The sequence below is a fragment of the Phacochoerus africanus genome, chromosome 11, assembly GCF_016906955.1.
Source record: "Phacochoerus africanus isolate WHEZ1 chromosome 11, ROS_Pafr_v1, whole genome shotgun sequence".
NCBI lineage: Eukaryota > Metazoa > Chordata > Mammalia > Artiodactyla > Suidae > Phacochoerus > Phacochoerus africanus.
In genome coordinates, this window is record NC_062554.1 from 108,259,082 (window position 1) to 108,276,766 (window position 17,685).

Here is a 17,685-nt window from a genome sequence, read left to right on the forward strand (position 1 = left end):
GTCTGTCCCTCTCTACCTGCTTTATACATAAATAAAAGAGACACATAAAACATTCAGTAATATAGTAAACAAAAATATAATTTAATTTCTTTTTATGAGCATGTATAGAAAACAGTCAAGGAGTACAAAGGCAGAGCAGCAGAATGATGGAGCAGAAAGGAAGAAAAGTCAAAGTGAGGCAACACTACTCAGATGTTAGGTCAAATATTGGATTTAATGATCCAAAAATACCTCTCTTTGATTCTAAAGGAACTGAGACCTAGATCTCAAAGACATATTAACACTCCCATGTTCATTACAGCACTATTTACAACTGCCAAGATGTGGGAACAACCTTAATGTCCATCAGGGGATAGAAAGATAATGTGGTAAATCCATACAGGGAATATTAGTTGGCCTTTAAAAAGAAGGAAATTCTGTAATATGAGACAATGTGGATGAGACTTGAGGACACGATGCTAAGTGAAAGGTCACAGGAGGACAAAAATCTTTATGATTCCACTATTGTGAGGTTATCTAAATAGTCAGACTCATAGAATCAAAGAATGGAACGCTACTTGCCAAGGGCTGGCAGGGAGGGGGAAATAGGCTGCTAATAAACAGATAAAGCTTCAGTTAAATGAATATATTTTAGAGATCTGCTGTAAAACACTGCACCTATCATTAACAATAATGTATTGTACACTTAAAAACTTGTTATGAGGGTAGATTCATATAGTATTCTTACCACAATAAAATATATTTTAAATATATTTTAATATTTAAATGAGGTAAACTTCTTTTATCTGGGCCACAGGATCATACTGGTTCTACAAAATGATGATTATCTGACTAAGCCCTTCATACAGCTCTTGATTCCTAAAACTCCAGCCTCCACTGTGAAAGGTACAGACACAATAGGAAATATTTTCTCAACTTCTGTACCTTGCCTGCTGCAATAACTCCACAACAGTTTTTTGTTTTGTTTTTTGCTTCTTTTTGTGGCCACACCTGTGGCATATTGAAGTTCCCAGGCTAGGAGTCAAATCAGAGCTGCAGGTGCAGGCTACACCACAGCCACGGCCACACAGGATCCGAGCTGCATCTACAAACTATGCTGCACCTTGTGGCAATGTCAGATCCTTAACCCACTAAGCGAGGCCAGGGATCAAACACACATCCTCACAGAGACAACATCACATCCTGAGCCCACTGAGCCGAAACAGGAACTCCCATAATGGTTACTTGCAGTAGTCCAGAGAAATGAAACCAGCAGCTAAATTCTACCCGCTGGCCACAGGCTGTCTCACCTAAATTCACCTGCTTAGATTAGGTCATCATGTAGAAAGGTGTATCCAATATATTTCCTAAGCACTGGGCTAGAAGAGAGGATTAATTAAGTCCTTATTTCATAAATGTCAATAATAGGAATTAATTATTAAAACTTTGATTATACTGATGAGATAGCCAAATCACAAGATGAGATGATCCTAAGTACTGTAAATGTAACAGATCCCAAACAGGGTACACCTATACAATTCAGAGTAAGCTAAGCCAACACCCTGGGTCTGAGGACACACCTCTGACGTCTCACCTCCCCCTTGAGGTGCTAAAGTTCTCAGTTCCATGAAGACCCTAGAAAGACTGTTTTTGTTTGGTACCATAATCACCATGAAAATAACACTAGAGTTTCAAAGGGGGCTTCAGAGATTGAAGAGAGAGCAAGGTAAATTAAATCTTAACCATGGGATCAAGCTCTTCCCTACAATCTTAACAGTTTTCTCAAAGGACCTCACAAGCACTGAGAGGTAGAGAGCTTTGAGAGAAAATGTCTTCCTCTCTTGGTCTTGCCAAAAGTTGGTCCTCTGCATGGAGAAGAATTAGGATTTTCAAGAGTGTCCATGTGTCTGTTTCCCCCTGGCTAAGGAAGAGGACCATGCACTGTGCCTGTGAGGTACCTGAGGGCAGGCAGATGATGGCAAACGGTTCTGGCCCACGTCATTAGCATGCTTGCATGTGACCAAAGGAAATATGTGCTTTGTACCAGGTTTAAACAGAGTTTAAACAAGGCACATCCCAGTCTGGCCCAGATAGATGTGTAGAGGATAACTTAGGTCTTATTTTTGCCATCTCTTCTAAAGGAGGACTAGAAACCAGATCAATAGAGCCCTAATTTGCCACCTTGAGCAAGACACTAAAATCCAAAGAAAATAAAAATAGCTACCATTTCTATTCTATGGAACAACTATATACTGTGCCAATGTTTACAATGTTAGCTCAGTTCTAACTGCAGTCTGAAAAATCAGCATCATTATCTGCATTGTACTGAAGTGGAAACACAGGTTCAAAGAGACTGGCCCCCAGGACCACATGGCTAAGAAGTGAGGTCAGGATTGGAACCCATGCGAATTCCAAAATATCTTCTCCTCATCCTGAACTGCTTCCAAATCCCAGCAAAATCGTCCTGTAGTTCTAGCAGCCCAGCTAATCATTTACCAAGGACACGCTTTCTAAAGTATCAAGGTCATCGCCTAACAGTCCCTTGAGAGCATCGCAAACCCCTACCCTTGGCAAAGGACCCAATACAAGTGGTCTATTCTCATCACAATTTAAAGGAAAATACCTCTCAGGAGTCAAACCTCCAAGCCAACCATTGATGTACTCAGCTTCCCAGGAGGCTGCCTTCCAACTATTCAAAATAAAAATACCTTATGGTGCTTCAGGGAGGTCTTAACTAAAGAGATTAATCCTTTCAACAGATAGAATCTGGATAACTTCTAAGTCATCAAGTACCTACTCATTATCCCCTGTTCTGAACTGAGAGTATTTCTCTTTCCTGTCTGAGTCATCTATACACCTTTCACAGAAGGCATCCTCAAACAATAGATGCAAAACTCAATGGAGAAAAATGATTAAATGAACATGTGTTCTTAAGTTGAACTGTATAAGACCAATGACGTTTGACAATTTTTGATTCACAAAAAAAAGCACAGTTTCAAAGAGTTCAAACTAACCTTTAGAACAGAGGGTTAACTGTAAGAATAAAAGCCAGAAAACACAGTAGCTTCTGCAGAGACAGAATTCTCTCGCCCTGTCCGGCAACAATCATACTGCAACACTGATGCTAGGGTGACTGCACAGTGTGGTGGACCCAGGCTCCTGCCATCTCATTTTCCTGCCACACTCAACACTTAGGAGGTCGTACCGTCCACAGTCTTGGTCTTAGCTCCACCTCCCACCATTTTATCCACATTCTGAGACAGTGAGGGCTAAGAGGTGGCAGTGGAACCTAAAACCCACATTAAAAAGATACTAGGGGCAACCTGAAACATCCACCATGTAACAGAAGAAAGGGTAGGATCCTTCAGTCAGTGCTAGAGAGTTTCCATGATGGATCACAAAAAAATTTTTACTGACTTGAGAAGCTTTAGGAAAACATCTGGAGGATTAAAAAGGAGTTATTCAAGTGAGCTTAAATTAAGGAGAAATCAGCATTCTCAGTACCTAAAAATTTCTAAGATATATACAGATTTGTATATATCTAAGTAGTAGATATAGAACATTTTCTGGTTCACTGATGGCTTGGGAAAAATCTGCCTTTTGTAGAAAGCTGCCTTTGTCAACATGGTAGAGCACACATATCCATGCTCTGCTCTCTTCCCCATTTGCAAGGTCATATTTAGTGGCACAGCTTTCTCTTAGTTCTTCCCCTGTGCTAAACTTGATAGTGAGCCATAAGACTTTGTAAGATATTCATCTTCTAAGAAATGAAATGAACTTAGATATTCCATAATTCTCTATGTTCACTGCAGTACTATTCACAGTAACCAAGACACAGAAACAACCTAAATGTCCATTGACAGATGAATGGATTAAGAAGATGTGGTACATATACACAGTGGAATAGTACTCAGTATAGGCAGACAGCTGCAGGTCTGATTCAACCCCTAGCCCGGGAACTTTCATATGCTTCAGGTGTGGCACTAAAAAGCAAAAAAAAAAAAAAACCCAAATACAAACAAACAAATGATTTAGTTGCTAGAAAATCGGGCTCCTCCCACAAGAGACCAAAATCATGCTCCAAGTTTTGACCACATTCCTACTAGGTACGCCACGTAATCTCATTATTACTCACTCCATAATAAAACACAAAATCAATATAATTATAAAATCTCCCAAACTCACCTACCTCCTTCTGTCACATACCAAAAATATACTGCAGTTTTCTGAGACAAATATTTCTACTTTTTGTGATTGATGCATTAGCCAGCATTATTCTAAAATTACAATGTTTTTTACAGAACCAGATTATTCAGAATCCAATCTTCCAAGCTATACAACACCCCTGAGAAGGAAGACATTTGGCCCTTGATAAAATATGTCCAGTTTGGCCTCCACAAAACTGAAAATTTAAGTCAGTTATTTGAAGCATAAGGATATTTTTAAGCATTCCATGGGGCACTGCTTTTCACCTTTCTCTTTACTACATTGGCAATAAATTTATAGGTACTATTGGTGAAAGGTTAACTCTCCATATTGTAACCCTGAAATGACCTAAGAGCTCATACCACCAGAAATCTCAACCAAATCCCCTTCTCTGAATCACTGTACTTTGCAGACTTTATTAAGCCTTTGAATTACCAGAGGAACATATTTAAAACGTATACTCCCAAGCCATAAGAGATTCTGGTAAGTTTTCAACTAGATGCTCACCCCAGGGGACAAAAGTGACCTCTAAATGCTGGACTCCCTTTTGGAACCTTTTTCCACAAAACCAAAGTGAGGACCACAGTCTCCTTCAGAGAAGGGAACCTCCCCATAGGATTTCTGAACCCATCACAAAACAAGGACCCTAGAGAGGAGAAAGGGATTCTCATTATACACTGGCTGTGATGTTGAAATCATTTAACTTAAATATTCAAAAAAGGGATCTAATTTTAGACTCCAACTAAAGTGGGCCATATTAGTGATATAAGCACTTCAGGTATTTTAAGTTGTATTGGTCCACAGACAAGCTGACTTTTAAAGTATGGAATGTGTGTGTGCACGCAAGTGTGTGTGTGTGTGCACATGCGTGTGTGTCTGCACACACACACACACACACACTATACTATGTTATGTCATAAAGGATGATGACAAATTTTACTACTGTTAAAACATCAATCCCTATAGTTCTTATTCCTTATTGTACTCATTCATGCAGAAAGAAGGATGCAGGTATATGTGTTTGTTTATGTGTAAAAAAAAAAATAAAGAAGGAAATCTCACTGTCAAGAATGTCCTCAAAATTATTTTTAATTTTGACGGTTCTTAACATAGCCAGAGAAAATAATCTTAGTAGAAGAGAAAGTGTAATCTTGTACAATGCAGAAGCACAGAGCAACCGAGTCTTCAGATGATCTTAAAAGGGGAAACCCTGGATGAGTCTCAGAGATTCAGTCTCCAAAGTGTCCTCAAATGTACATATGGTCATATAAGCTACTCTTCCACAGAGAAGGCCCTGGACCCCATGGAAAGAGTCCCTGCTCTGGTCAGAGCAGCATATACCTTCTCCCATTCAACTTACATAAATAAACAGGCACATGTACATCAGTACATGGACACATAAACACCATCCACATGCTTCCCTTTGAGAACAAAACTAGATCAGCAAGGCAACAATTTAAAAAAAAATAGGCATGGAAGAGACTACATTTTTTTCTTGCCACATCACATAATCAACATGGGGCTGAATCAATGGATTCTACCAATATTTGTCTGTTTCCCTTATAAAAATGACAATTTAGCACAGTTCAACCTAATATTGATGGAGTACCTACCATCCTCAGAATCCATAAGACTAATTTCATTTGAAAGACTGCCTCCACAAAATGACAGTTCAAATGACAGCGAAAACTTTATGATAACTTGGAAGGCTGCTTTAAAGAAGGATAACATGGAAGGATGCTTTAAGACAATGTGGTTGCAGGGGTGGGAGGTAAACAAGCAAGAACATATAAAGTCAAATAATATATCAGCACTGAATACATACAATCCACAAGATGCTTGGTTCTTGTTCTCAAGTACCCACAATTTACTTGGGAAGATATAATGCATGAAAGAAAATTTAACACCTAAGGCCACTATACAATAATCACTTAGGGCAGATAAAATGGCATAAATGAAACAGTACATGTCCTTGGAGTTTAAACAGTGTAACTCTTATTAAAACAAACAAAAATCTGATGCTGAAAAAGGTTAGCATTATAACTACCAAAGGCTTCCCTCCTCACTAGAGTCATGTTAAAAATGTTTAGGTTTTTAAAAAATGTTTAGAGTGATTTAAATATTGCATACAGGTTAAGGAGGGGTTAAGACCAAACAAATGTTACTGGATTTCACAAATGGGTAAAGATGGTCAAAAAGATCCCAGAGGGATTAAAATGGTAAGTAGAAAGGCCTCTAGGTAAACAGACTGACTCTACATTGTTTATATCTGTCTTCTTACAAAACCCAACAAACGTGACCATCAGGGAATAAATAAGGTATGAACATACATGAATATAAACAAGAAAGGCATTATTAGTGGATGAGAAAGTTCAATACATTTAATAGAAGCAGAAAAGAGGGAGTTCCCATTGGCTCAGTGGGTTATGAACCCGACTAGTATCCATGAGGATGCAGGTTTGAGCCCTGGCCCTGCTCAGCGGGTTTAGGATCCAGCATTACTGTGAGCTGCACAAAGGCAGCTCGGATCTGTGTTGCTGTAGCTATGGCACAGGCCAGCAGCTGCAGCTGCAATTCAACCGCTAGCCTGGGAACTTCCATATGCCACAGGTGCAGCCCTAAAAAAGAAAAAATAAATAAATAAATGTAGAAAAGAAGCTAGAAGAATGGAAACAACTCACTAGCATAGAGTAAACTACTTTTTAAAAGTGCCTGTATAGGAATTCCTGCTGTGGCGCAACAGGATCAGAAACATCTCTGCAGCACCAGGACATGGGTTTGGTCCCTGGGCTGGCAGAGTAGGTTAAAGGATCTAGCATTGCCACAACTGCAGCATAGATTGAAAGTGTGGCTTGAATCCGATCCCTGGCCCAAGAACTCCATATGCCACAGGGCAGTCAAAAAAGAAAAAGAAAATGTACCTGTACAGATTAACAAATGAAAAAGCAGTCAGTTCTTAGTGCACAATCACACATGCAAACACACCCACTCTACTTAGAACCTGGTTCTACCAAGTACTGCAGAAAATGGGGATAAGGTACAACACTGACAACAGGCAACATTGGGATTACTGAATAGATGAGGCTTTAAGTGCTTTCCTCAATCCCAACATCAGCAAGGCAAGATCTAGGATGACAGCTATGTAGCAGGCCTAGAAAAAAATCAGCCCAGATTACAGCAAAAGGACAGAGGCTCCAAAATGAGGGTGGTTAGGGGTGTCCTTTAGTTGGAGAAAATTATTGCATTATCTGATATATGGAACCTTTGATAATAATGTTGATAGGCATTTGACAGATCTAATGAAGCAAGAGCAAACAATTCTAAATAGTTCATAGAGAAATAAGCAAAGGGGGAAAAAGGCTACTACTAAATCCAGGGAAAACAAAAGTTGTATAAAGTATTTAATCCTTGGATAAAACTTAATAAAAGTTTGGAACTTCAACTCATTTCAAGGTAAGCTACTTTCTGGAGAAAATATTTATATGACAAAGGATTCATCATATCCTGAATATATAAAGAACTTCTACAAACCAATAATAAAAAAACCAAGCAACCCAAATAAAACATATGGGCAAAAGAACTTAACAGACACTTTGCAAAAGAAGATGTAAAAATAACCAGTAAGTATATGAAAAGATGCTCATCAGGGAAATAACAATAAAGGAATTTAAAAGGTACAAACATAAAAAAGATAAATAAAGGAGATCCATGGAAGTCCTCTTGTGGCTCAGTGAGACTGGCAATGTCTTGGGAGAGCAGGTTCAATCCCTGGCCCAGCAGAGTGGGTTAAGGATCCAGTGTTGCCACAGCTGGAGCTTAGGTTGAGACTGCAGCTTGGATCTGATCCCTGACCCAGGAACTCCATATGCTATGGTGTGGCCAGAAGTGAAAAGAGAGAGAGAGAGAGGAAGGAAGGGAAGGAGGAAGGAAGGAAGGAAGGAAGAGCTATGAGGGATGAGAGAAAGGTTCTATAACTTGATCCTGGTTAAAGCTGTATAGAGATCCATAAACACAAAAATTCACCAAGCTGAATATTTAAGATCTATATACTTTTGTCAACAAACATGATACGTTAATCTTTTAAAAAAATATCATCCTCAGCAATCAACAATTTTTGCTGTATTACTCATGGATATGGAAGTAGAGGGATGAATGCAAGAGAGCAAAATCTACCTGTCTTCCCACTTCATTTCTAGGGACACATACAAACTGAAAGTGAGAGGATGGAAGAAAATATTCCATGCAAACGGGAATCAAAACAAAGCTGGAGTAGCAATACTCACATCAGACAAAATAGACTTTAAAATGAAGAATATTTTAAGGGACAAGGAAGGTAACTACCTAATGATCAAAGGATCAATCCAAGAAGAAGATTTAACAATTGTAAATATCTACTCACCCAACATAGGTTCACCACAATATATAAGGCAACTGCTAACAACCTTAAAAGGACAAATCGACAATAACACAATCATAGTGGGGGACTTTAACACCTAACTTACAGCAATGGACAGATCATCCAGACAGAAAATCAATAAGGAAACACAGGCCTAAGCATTCAACCAGATGGACTTAATAGATATTTATAGGACATCCCATCCAAAAGCAACAGAATACACATTCTTCTCAAGTGCACATGGCACATTCTCCAAGATCACATCTTGGGCTACAAATCAAACCTCAGTAACTTTAAGAAAACTGAAAATCATATCAAGCATCTTTTCCAACCACAATGCTATACAAGTGGAAATCAACAACAAGAAAAAAACTGCAAAAAACACAAACACGTGGAGACTAAACAACATGCTACTGAAGAACCAATGGATCACTGAAGAAATCAAAGAGGAAATTAAAAAATACCTAGAAGCAAATGACAACAAAGATACGACACTCCAAAACAAATGGGATGCAGCAAAAGCCGTTCTAAGAGGAAAGTTTATAGCAATACAAGCCCACCTTAGGAAACAAGAAAAAGCTCAAATAAACAAGCTAACTTTACAACTAAAGCAGCTATAGAAAGAACAAACAAGACCTAAAGTTAGCAGAAGGAAAGGAATCATAATGATTGAAGCAGAAATCAATGAAATAGAAATGAAGAAAACCATGGAAAAGATCAATGAAATGAAAAGCTGGTTCTTTGAAAAGATCAACAAAATTGATAAACCCTTAGCCAGACTTATCAAGAAAAAGAGAAGACTCAAATCAATAAAATTAGAAATGAAAAAGGAGAAGTAACAACGGACATCACAGAAATACAAAGCATAATAGAGACTACTCTATGCCAATAAAATGGAAGCCCTAGAAGAAATGGACAAATTCTTAGAAAAGTACAATCTTCCCAGACTAAACCAAGATGAAATAGAAAATATGAACAGACCAATCACAAGAACTGAAATTGAAACTGTGATTAAAAAACTTCCAACAAACAAAAGTCCAGGACCAGATGGCTTCACAGGTGAATTCTATCAAACACTCAGAGAAGAGCTAACACTTATCCTTCTGAAACTATTCCAAAAAATCACGGAGGAAGGGAAACTCCCAAACTCATTCTATGAGGCCACCATCTCTCTGATATCAAACCAGACACAGATACCACAAAAAAAGAAACCACAGGCCAATTTCACTGATGAACATAGACACAAAAATCCTCAACAAAATACTAGCAAACCACATCCAACAATACATCAAAAGAATTGTACATCAAAACCAAGTGGGACTTATCCCAGGGATGCAAGAGTTCTTCATTATCCTCAAATCAATCACTGTCATACACCACATTAAAGAATAAAAACCGTATGATCCTCTCAATGGTTGCAGAAAAAGCCTTCAATAAAGTCCAACACCCATTTCTGATAAAAACCCTTCAGAAAGTGGGCACAGAGGGAACCTACCTCAACATAAGAAAGGCCATATATGACAAACCCACAGCGAACATCATTCTCAATGGTGAAAAGCTGAAAGAATTCCTGCTGAGATCAGGAACAAGACAAGGATGTCCGCTCTCGCCACTACTCTTCAACATAGTTTTGGAAGTCCTAGCCATGGCAATCAGAGAACTCAAAGAGATCGAAGGAATCCAAATTGGAAAGGAAGAAGTAAAATTATCCCTATTTGCAGATAACATGATACTATACCTAGAGAATCCTAAACACTACCAGGAAACTGTTAAAGCTCAGCCATGAATTTGGCAAAGTCACAGGATACAAAACTGATACTCAGAAATCAATAGCATTTCTATATACTAACAATGAAAGAGCAGAAAGAGAAATTAGGGAAGCAATCCCATTTACCATCGCATCCAAAAGAACAAAATACCTAGGAGTAAACCTACCTAAAGTGATGAAAGACCTGTACTCTGAAAACTATAAGACAATGATGAAAGAAATCAAAGATGACACAAAGCAATGGAAAGACATTCCATGCTCTTGGATTGGAAGAGTTAATATTATCAAAATGACTATACTACCTAAGGCAATCTACAGATTCAATGCAATCCCTATCAAATTCCCAAGGACATTTTTCACAGAACTTGAACAAAATATTTTAATATTTCTTTGGAAGCACAAAAGACCCAGAATAGCCAAAGACATGCTGAAAAAGGAAAATGGAGCTGGAGGAATCAGGCTCCTGGACTTCAGACTATACTACAAAGCAACAATCATCAAAACCATATGGCACTGGCACAAAGACAGAAATATAGATCAGTAACAGGATGGAAGGCCCAGAATTCAACCCACGCACCTACAGCCAACTAAACTATGACAAAGGAGGCAAGAATATACAATGGAAAAAAGACAGCTTGTTCAATAAGCAGTGCTGGGAAAACTGGACTGCCACATGGAAAAGAATAACATTAGAACACTCCCTAACACCATACACAAAAATAAACTCAAAATGGATTAAAGACTTATATATAAGACCAGAAACTATAAAATCCTTAGAGGAAAACATAGGCCAAACACTCTCTGACATAAACCACAGCAACATCTTCTCAGGTCCACCTCTTAGAGTAATGACCATCAAAACCAAAATAAACAACTGGGACTTAATTAAACTTAAAAGTTACTGCACAGCAAAGGAAACCCTACAGAAAACAAAAGACAACCCTCAGAATGGGAGAAAATCTTTGCAAAGGAATTGACTGACAAGGGATTAATTTCCAAAATTTATAAGCACCTCTTAATAACTCAATACTGAAAAAACAAACCACCCCATCAAAAAATGGGCAGAAGATCTAAACAGACAATTCTCTAAAGAAGACATACAGATCGCCAAAAAACACATGAAAAGATGTTCAACATCACTCATCATTAGAGAAATGCAAATCAAAACCACTCTGAGGTACCACCTTACACCAGCCAGAATGGCCATCATCAAAAAATTTAAAAACAGTAAGTTCTGGAGAGGGTGTGGAGGAAAAGGAACCCTAGTACACTGTTGGTGGGAATGTAAATTGGTGCATCCACTGTGGAAAACTGTATGGAAATTCCTCAGAAAACTAAACATAGAACTACCATTTGATCCAGCAATCCTGGGCATCTACCCAGAGAAAACCATGACTCGCAAAGACACATGTACTCCGATGTTCATTGCAGCACTATTTTCAATAGCCAAGACATGCAAACAACCTAAATGCCCATCAAGAGAGGAGTGGATCAGGAAGACATGGTATATATACACAATGGAATATTACTCAGCCATTAAAAAGAATGAAATACTGGCATTTTTAGCAACGTGGATGGACCTAGAAATTATCATGCTAAGTGAAGTCAGTCAGACAATGAGACACCAACATCAAATACTATCACTGACATGTGGAATATGAACAGAGGACACAATGAACTTCTTTGCAGAACAGATACTGACTCCTAGACTTTGAAAAACTTATGGTTTCCAAAGGGGACAGTTTGGGGGTAGGAGGATGTGCTGGGGTTGTGGGATGGAAATCCTATAAAATTGGATTGTGATGATCATGGTACAACTATAAATGTGATAAATTCATTGAGTAATAAAAAATAAATAAAATACCTCCGTCCTAAAAAATAAATAAATAAATAAATAAATCTACCTGTCTTCACCAAACATGACAGGATGGGTCAAGAAGTACTTTTAAGCATATTTTTGAGAGACACTGTGGTTAATAATATCTGCCTCGGGAACACAGGACAGTAGGTTGAGGAAAGGGGAGACAGGGGACTGCTATACTGCTACTTTTCATAATAAGCCTTTGATTAATATGTGACATTTTTAATTATGCATATATTAATTTGAAAGGAAACTTTTAATGAATATAAAATTATAAATGATTAACAATGTTATTATTTATATAAAAATGAGACAGAGAAGGCCTTTTGTTGTTGTTGTTGTTGTCGTTGTCGTTGCTATTTCTTGGGCCGCTCCCGCGGCATATGGAGGTTCCCAGGCTAGGGGTTGAATTGGAGCTGTAGCCACCGGCCTACGCCAGAGCCACAGCAACGCGGGCTCCGAGCCGTGTCTGCAACCTACACCACAGCTCACGGCAACGCCGGATCGTTAACCCACTGAGCAAGGGCAGGGACCGAACCTGCAACCTCATGGTTCCTAGTCGGATTCGTTAACCACTGCGCCATGACGGGAACTCCGAGAAGGCCTTTTAAGTATACCGCAGTGGACCCTTTTTTTGGCTGGCACAGCACACAGTCCACTTTCTGTGCTCTGATTCTCCTTCCTCCTCCACCATCAGTGCATATGGTCTAGGGGAAATTTCTTCACCCCAGCTGCAGTAGAAGCCTGTGACTCAGGCCCAATACAATCCAAGGCCTTGGCCCTGAGCCAGAAATTTTTCTTCTTCCAAGGGTAGGCATAAGCCCCAGTTACGAGGGCTATACTGTGGATTTCTCTGTTAATATGAACATGCTTTTGTCTAGCTAGCAACCATCTTGCCACCAAAAGAGAAGAACCTGCCCAAGAATGGGCTGATAGAATAGACTACAGAGATAAGAGATGGGAAGAAGACACCTGAGCCCTGATGCCTGCAGTTGGGCCCCTGATTCCATGGAGACCTGAAGTCTGTCTGCCCTTGACTTTTTCATAATTATAAGAGGCAGTATGTAATGAGGAAGCACTGGACTGCTTGGGCTCCAACTGTGGCTTGACTACAAACTGTGTGACCTTGGGCATCTCACTTAACCTCTTCCTCTCTATAAATTAGGAAGAGTACAGTACCTACACCATAAAATCAAATGAGTTAACATATATAACACACATGCATACATATTTTAATGTATGCATCTATAAGAATAAATTTAATAGCATAATACAAATATATATTTACTTATTAAAATCTCATTTAAATTTATATTGCAAGAACCATTTTTTATTTTTGGTAATTAAATTCCCTTTTTCCCTTAAGCCAGTTTGAATTGAGGTTTTGATACTCACAAGTGGCAGAATCCTAAGAAATCATCCAAAATGAATCAATAGATTTAATCAAAACATAAAACATAATATAAACCAAAATATGCACTATAGCAGAAAAAAATCCTCAAAAAAATCAAAATAAATAGAAAAATGAAGGAAAAAATGGTTCCCATCTTCAGGAATGATGAAGTCTCTTCCCTTACAAATAACAAGACAGAATGGTACTCAGAGTGGGCAAAAATAGAAACACAATTCACAAAAGAGACAAAAATACAAAAAAACTAATGTTTAGCTTTTAAAAATCAAACCAACGAAATAAACAGGAACTATTTTTTCCCAATGCTCTATCTAAAGAGTACTTTAAATTTTATTATCTGGTGTTGGCAAGTCTCATGGACTGCTGGTGAGAATGAAACTGATAAAATATTTCTGAAAGGCAATCTAGCTATAACAAAAATAAGTGTATCTTTGACATAATTATTCTTCTATCAATTCATCTAAGGACATATTTCAGAGTGTATGAGAACATTTTCCCTACAAGTTTCTCACTGCTTTGCATTTATATTCATAAACATTGGAAACTGAATCTCCAAAAATAGGGGATTCATCAAAATCCATATATATCTATACTGTTCAGTGACTTAAAACAGTGATGGAAAATATGGACATATATTGAAGAATGTTCATGACTATTAAATGAAATAAACAGGTTACAAAACTATACAGGATGAGCCTGTTTTAGTTATATATAAATATATACAAAAAAAAAATCCGCTAGGATACACATCGAATAATTGTGAAAGCCTTGGATGGTAGAATTTGTGCGTCCTAATTTGTTGGTGGGGTTCTTTTCCCCTTGTATGTGTATCTCACTCTTTCTCCAACAAAAATTTACAGACTTTCAATAAGAAAAAAATGTGTTTTAAATTCATGGGAAGCCATAAGTTACCTCTAAGAGTGGTTTCAGTCATGCATTTGGAGCCAAAATGCATGCAAGCTGTTAGGTGGAGCCCGGATGATGAGAAAGTCGAGGGAGTGGACTCTCTTTGGAGACAATTTGGTGGTAAAAACAAGGAGCAAAGGGTCCCAAGAATATACACGACATATAGTTACCACAATGGAACATCTGGAGAAGAGGAAGAGGCCGAAAATATAAAAAGAAGGGGTCACTGGGGGAGATGTCTAAGCCTGTAACAGCAACACACTGTGCTTTCCATTGTCCAGTGGCTTGGGTTTGGGCTGCCTTACCTGGATTCCCACATGCCCTTTTCCCATATGTTGCACAGGCTCAAGGAGGGGGCAGAACTTACCAGGGGCAGAACCCCTGATCTCAGCCTCTTGGTGTCTTAACCTCATAAGCTAGGTACAGCAGGCACTCTTCATCAGCAACTGTTCCCAAGGAAGAAAAGAGGACACCTGAACCCCCATGCAAGGCTCCTCTGGACCACCTTGAGTAACCACCATCCTTTAACTGCAATCACAATACACACTTGACCTTAATAATGAAAAAGCGATTTTTCAACAATTCATAAGGGCTTGAATGATCTGTAAGTCAGATTACTTTTCATGCATTTGGAGCATATTAACAGCTGGTGACCTAGATTAAGAAACACTTTAATATGTCAAAAGGCAGACTGTATCACTATTTTCTTTCACAGATAGAAAGTGGATTCAAGGAAAAGCTTCAGAACAAAAATTTACGTAATTACTTAGAAAGAGGGAGAGAGTGGGGAAGAATGCCGACAAGTGGTTAAGATGAAGTACGGAAAAATGACAACAAAACCTGGCCAGGGTCCTAACAGATCCTGGCTACTTTCTGAACAAGTAGCCAGAAACTGGAAGAGAGCAGGAAGCCTTGCTAATTCATCTGAGGAAGAAGTGGCAGAACAGCAGGAGGATCTCGTTAGTTCAGGATGAGCTTGGGTAGATATTAAAAGAAATACAATCCTCTTACTGCATTGAGAGCATGCATGCGTAGAGGAAGGGACCGCAGGCAGCCATCGAACCTCTGGGCTTGGGGACAAGCAGAGGGATAAATGCCCCCTTCCGCTCAGTTCCTGGGGGTCACTGGGAACTAGGGGGCAGCCTGAGCCTGGGTCTGAAGAGGGAAATTAACTGTCACAGTGAGCAACGTGGCAAATTTGACTTCCAGTAAAACAAGAAAAATGCAGAACACCCAGAATCCCAGGGACAGAAAAGACTTCAACATGAAAGACAACAGTTCAGCTGACACAACCACTGGGTTCCTTAGCCAGATGCCCATTTTCAAATAAGTGCCTAAGTTACACCATGAATGCCCTTTGCAGGGGACACAAATGAGGACCTCAGCGCTGCAAAGTCTTGACAAGCCTTCGCAGCGAAGCCAGGCAAGCCCAGTGCCTGGTACTGTACCTCTGAAGCTGCTCCCGGCTGTGCTTGATTTGGCCCTGGCATTTATTTGTGCCCACCTCTGGAGGAAAAAATTAATTACTGTGACCAATTTAATAGGGGGCTTGAGAAACACCAGGAAACCCAACCAGTGCAATAACATAGATTTTTTTTTTTTTTTGATGCAATAAAACTCCATCCTCGGTCTGGAAATATGCAGAGAACTATTAGGTTCAGGTCATAGTTATCTTTGACCTTCCAGAGAAGGACACTGGCGTCAAAACGGAAACACATACAGAGAGACCCCTCAAAAAAAGAAACAAAACAAGAAAAGAAATAAAGTGTGTATCTTGATCTCGGCTTTGAACTCCAGGATTCACTCCACAGCACTGTATTAAAACCCGTTAGGTTTCTGCAGTCAGCCCTCTTGACCCAAGCAGATTTCGGGGGTAGTAGCTTCTGTGCTAAATCGCTCGTTTCTGCTGCACGCAAACAACCAGGAAATTTCTCCAGAGCAAGGACAGCAGCCCTTCCACCAGACGCCTGCGGGTGCGCGGGGAGCCGGCGCCGGGAGGGAGATGCGCTCCGCTCTGGGAGCCGCCAGCGATCCGCCGCACCTGCCGCAGCTCGCGCCTGGTGCCCGCCCAGGAGAGTAGGGAGTGCGGCCGCAGCGCCAGGGGCGAGTGAGACGCGAGATCCGGGCAGACCCCGCGCCTCCAGGAACAGGTTATGTGCGTCGCCCGCGCTCCCGCCTCCCGGCCGGGTCCCCGCAACCCGGGGTACCGCCTTGCTGCAGTAACTGAGCAGAGGGCAAGGCGTCCCCGCGACCCCGGCCCGGCCTCCTGGGCTCCCCAAGCCGGGGCCCAGCCCGCCACGTCCCCACCACCTGCTCCGCGGCCTGCTTCTGACCTTCTCCTGCGCGCGGTTGAGTCGCTTCTGGACGTTCTTGGCGAAGATGCCCGTCTTGATGTCGGCCATGGCTGCGGGTCCGCGGAAGCCGCGAGGAGCAGAGCTGGCGGCGAGGAGGCGCGGGAGAGGAGGAGGGGAGAGGAGGATAAGGAGGAGGAGGAGCAGGAGAAGGAGGAGCGGGAGCTGCCGCGCGCCAGGAGGGGTGAGGGAGGGGCGCGGTGGCGGGGACCGGCTTAAAGCGACAGAGCGGAGGCGGGACGCGCGGGGCCTGCCAGTGACACGCGGCGGGGCGGCCAGCAAAAGAGAGGGAAGAAGCCAGGAATCAAAATGCTCAGATAGTGCCCACAGTGATGGAAGACGAGGTCTGGTGGAGAAAGGGAACGAAGCGGCCCCCCCCCCCCCAGAGCACAGCAGCTCTGAGGTTCTCTTAAGGCGGAGTTTGTGTTGGGGGACGGTGAGAGGGGCTCCAGTTCTTTCTAGCAAAGAAAAAAGGGCGGGGGCGGAGGAAGAAGAGGAAAGGAGAACCCCCTGGAATGTGGAATTGGAGCAGCTCAGAGGTGGAGAAGTTTGGGCTGGTCTCCCATAAGGACCAACTGGACCACACCCCAGGCAGAGAGCACACCCCTGGACTATATGTATGTTCAAGAACACAGCCTCTGGAGGCTCACAGTCCAAGGGGGAAAGCAGACTGGGAAGTTGAGTCAAGGCAGGGTTAGAACTGCAGCAGAGAGGCAAGCAGAAAGGAGGGAGGAAGCAGTGGTGACGCTTGTGTAAACTTCAAGGCTAAACTTGGTGAGGTGAGGCAGGAAAGGGAAGGAGGGACGG

At 40.8% G+C, this 17,685-nt stretch overlaps 1 protein-coding gene across 2 annotated transcripts in view; it reads right to left on the reverse strand.

Annotated features, from left to right (window-relative positions):
• Nucleotides 1-17,023, reverse strand: part of AMPH (amphiphysin) — a 171,080-nt gene extending 154,057 nt beyond the window's left edge. The window contains exon 1 of one of the 2 annotated variants that reach the window (XM_047753198.1): nucleotides 16,861-17,023. In XM_047753198.1, coding sequence (XP_047609154.1) covers nucleotides 16,861-16,929 — 69 coding nt within the window. In that variant the 5' untranslated portion in view covers nucleotides 16,930-17,023. The remainder of the gene's footprint in view (nucleotides 1-16,860) is intronic. The other variant, XM_047753199.1, reaches the window with a different exon arrangement.
• Nucleotides 17,024-17,685: the final 662 nt, after the last annotated feature.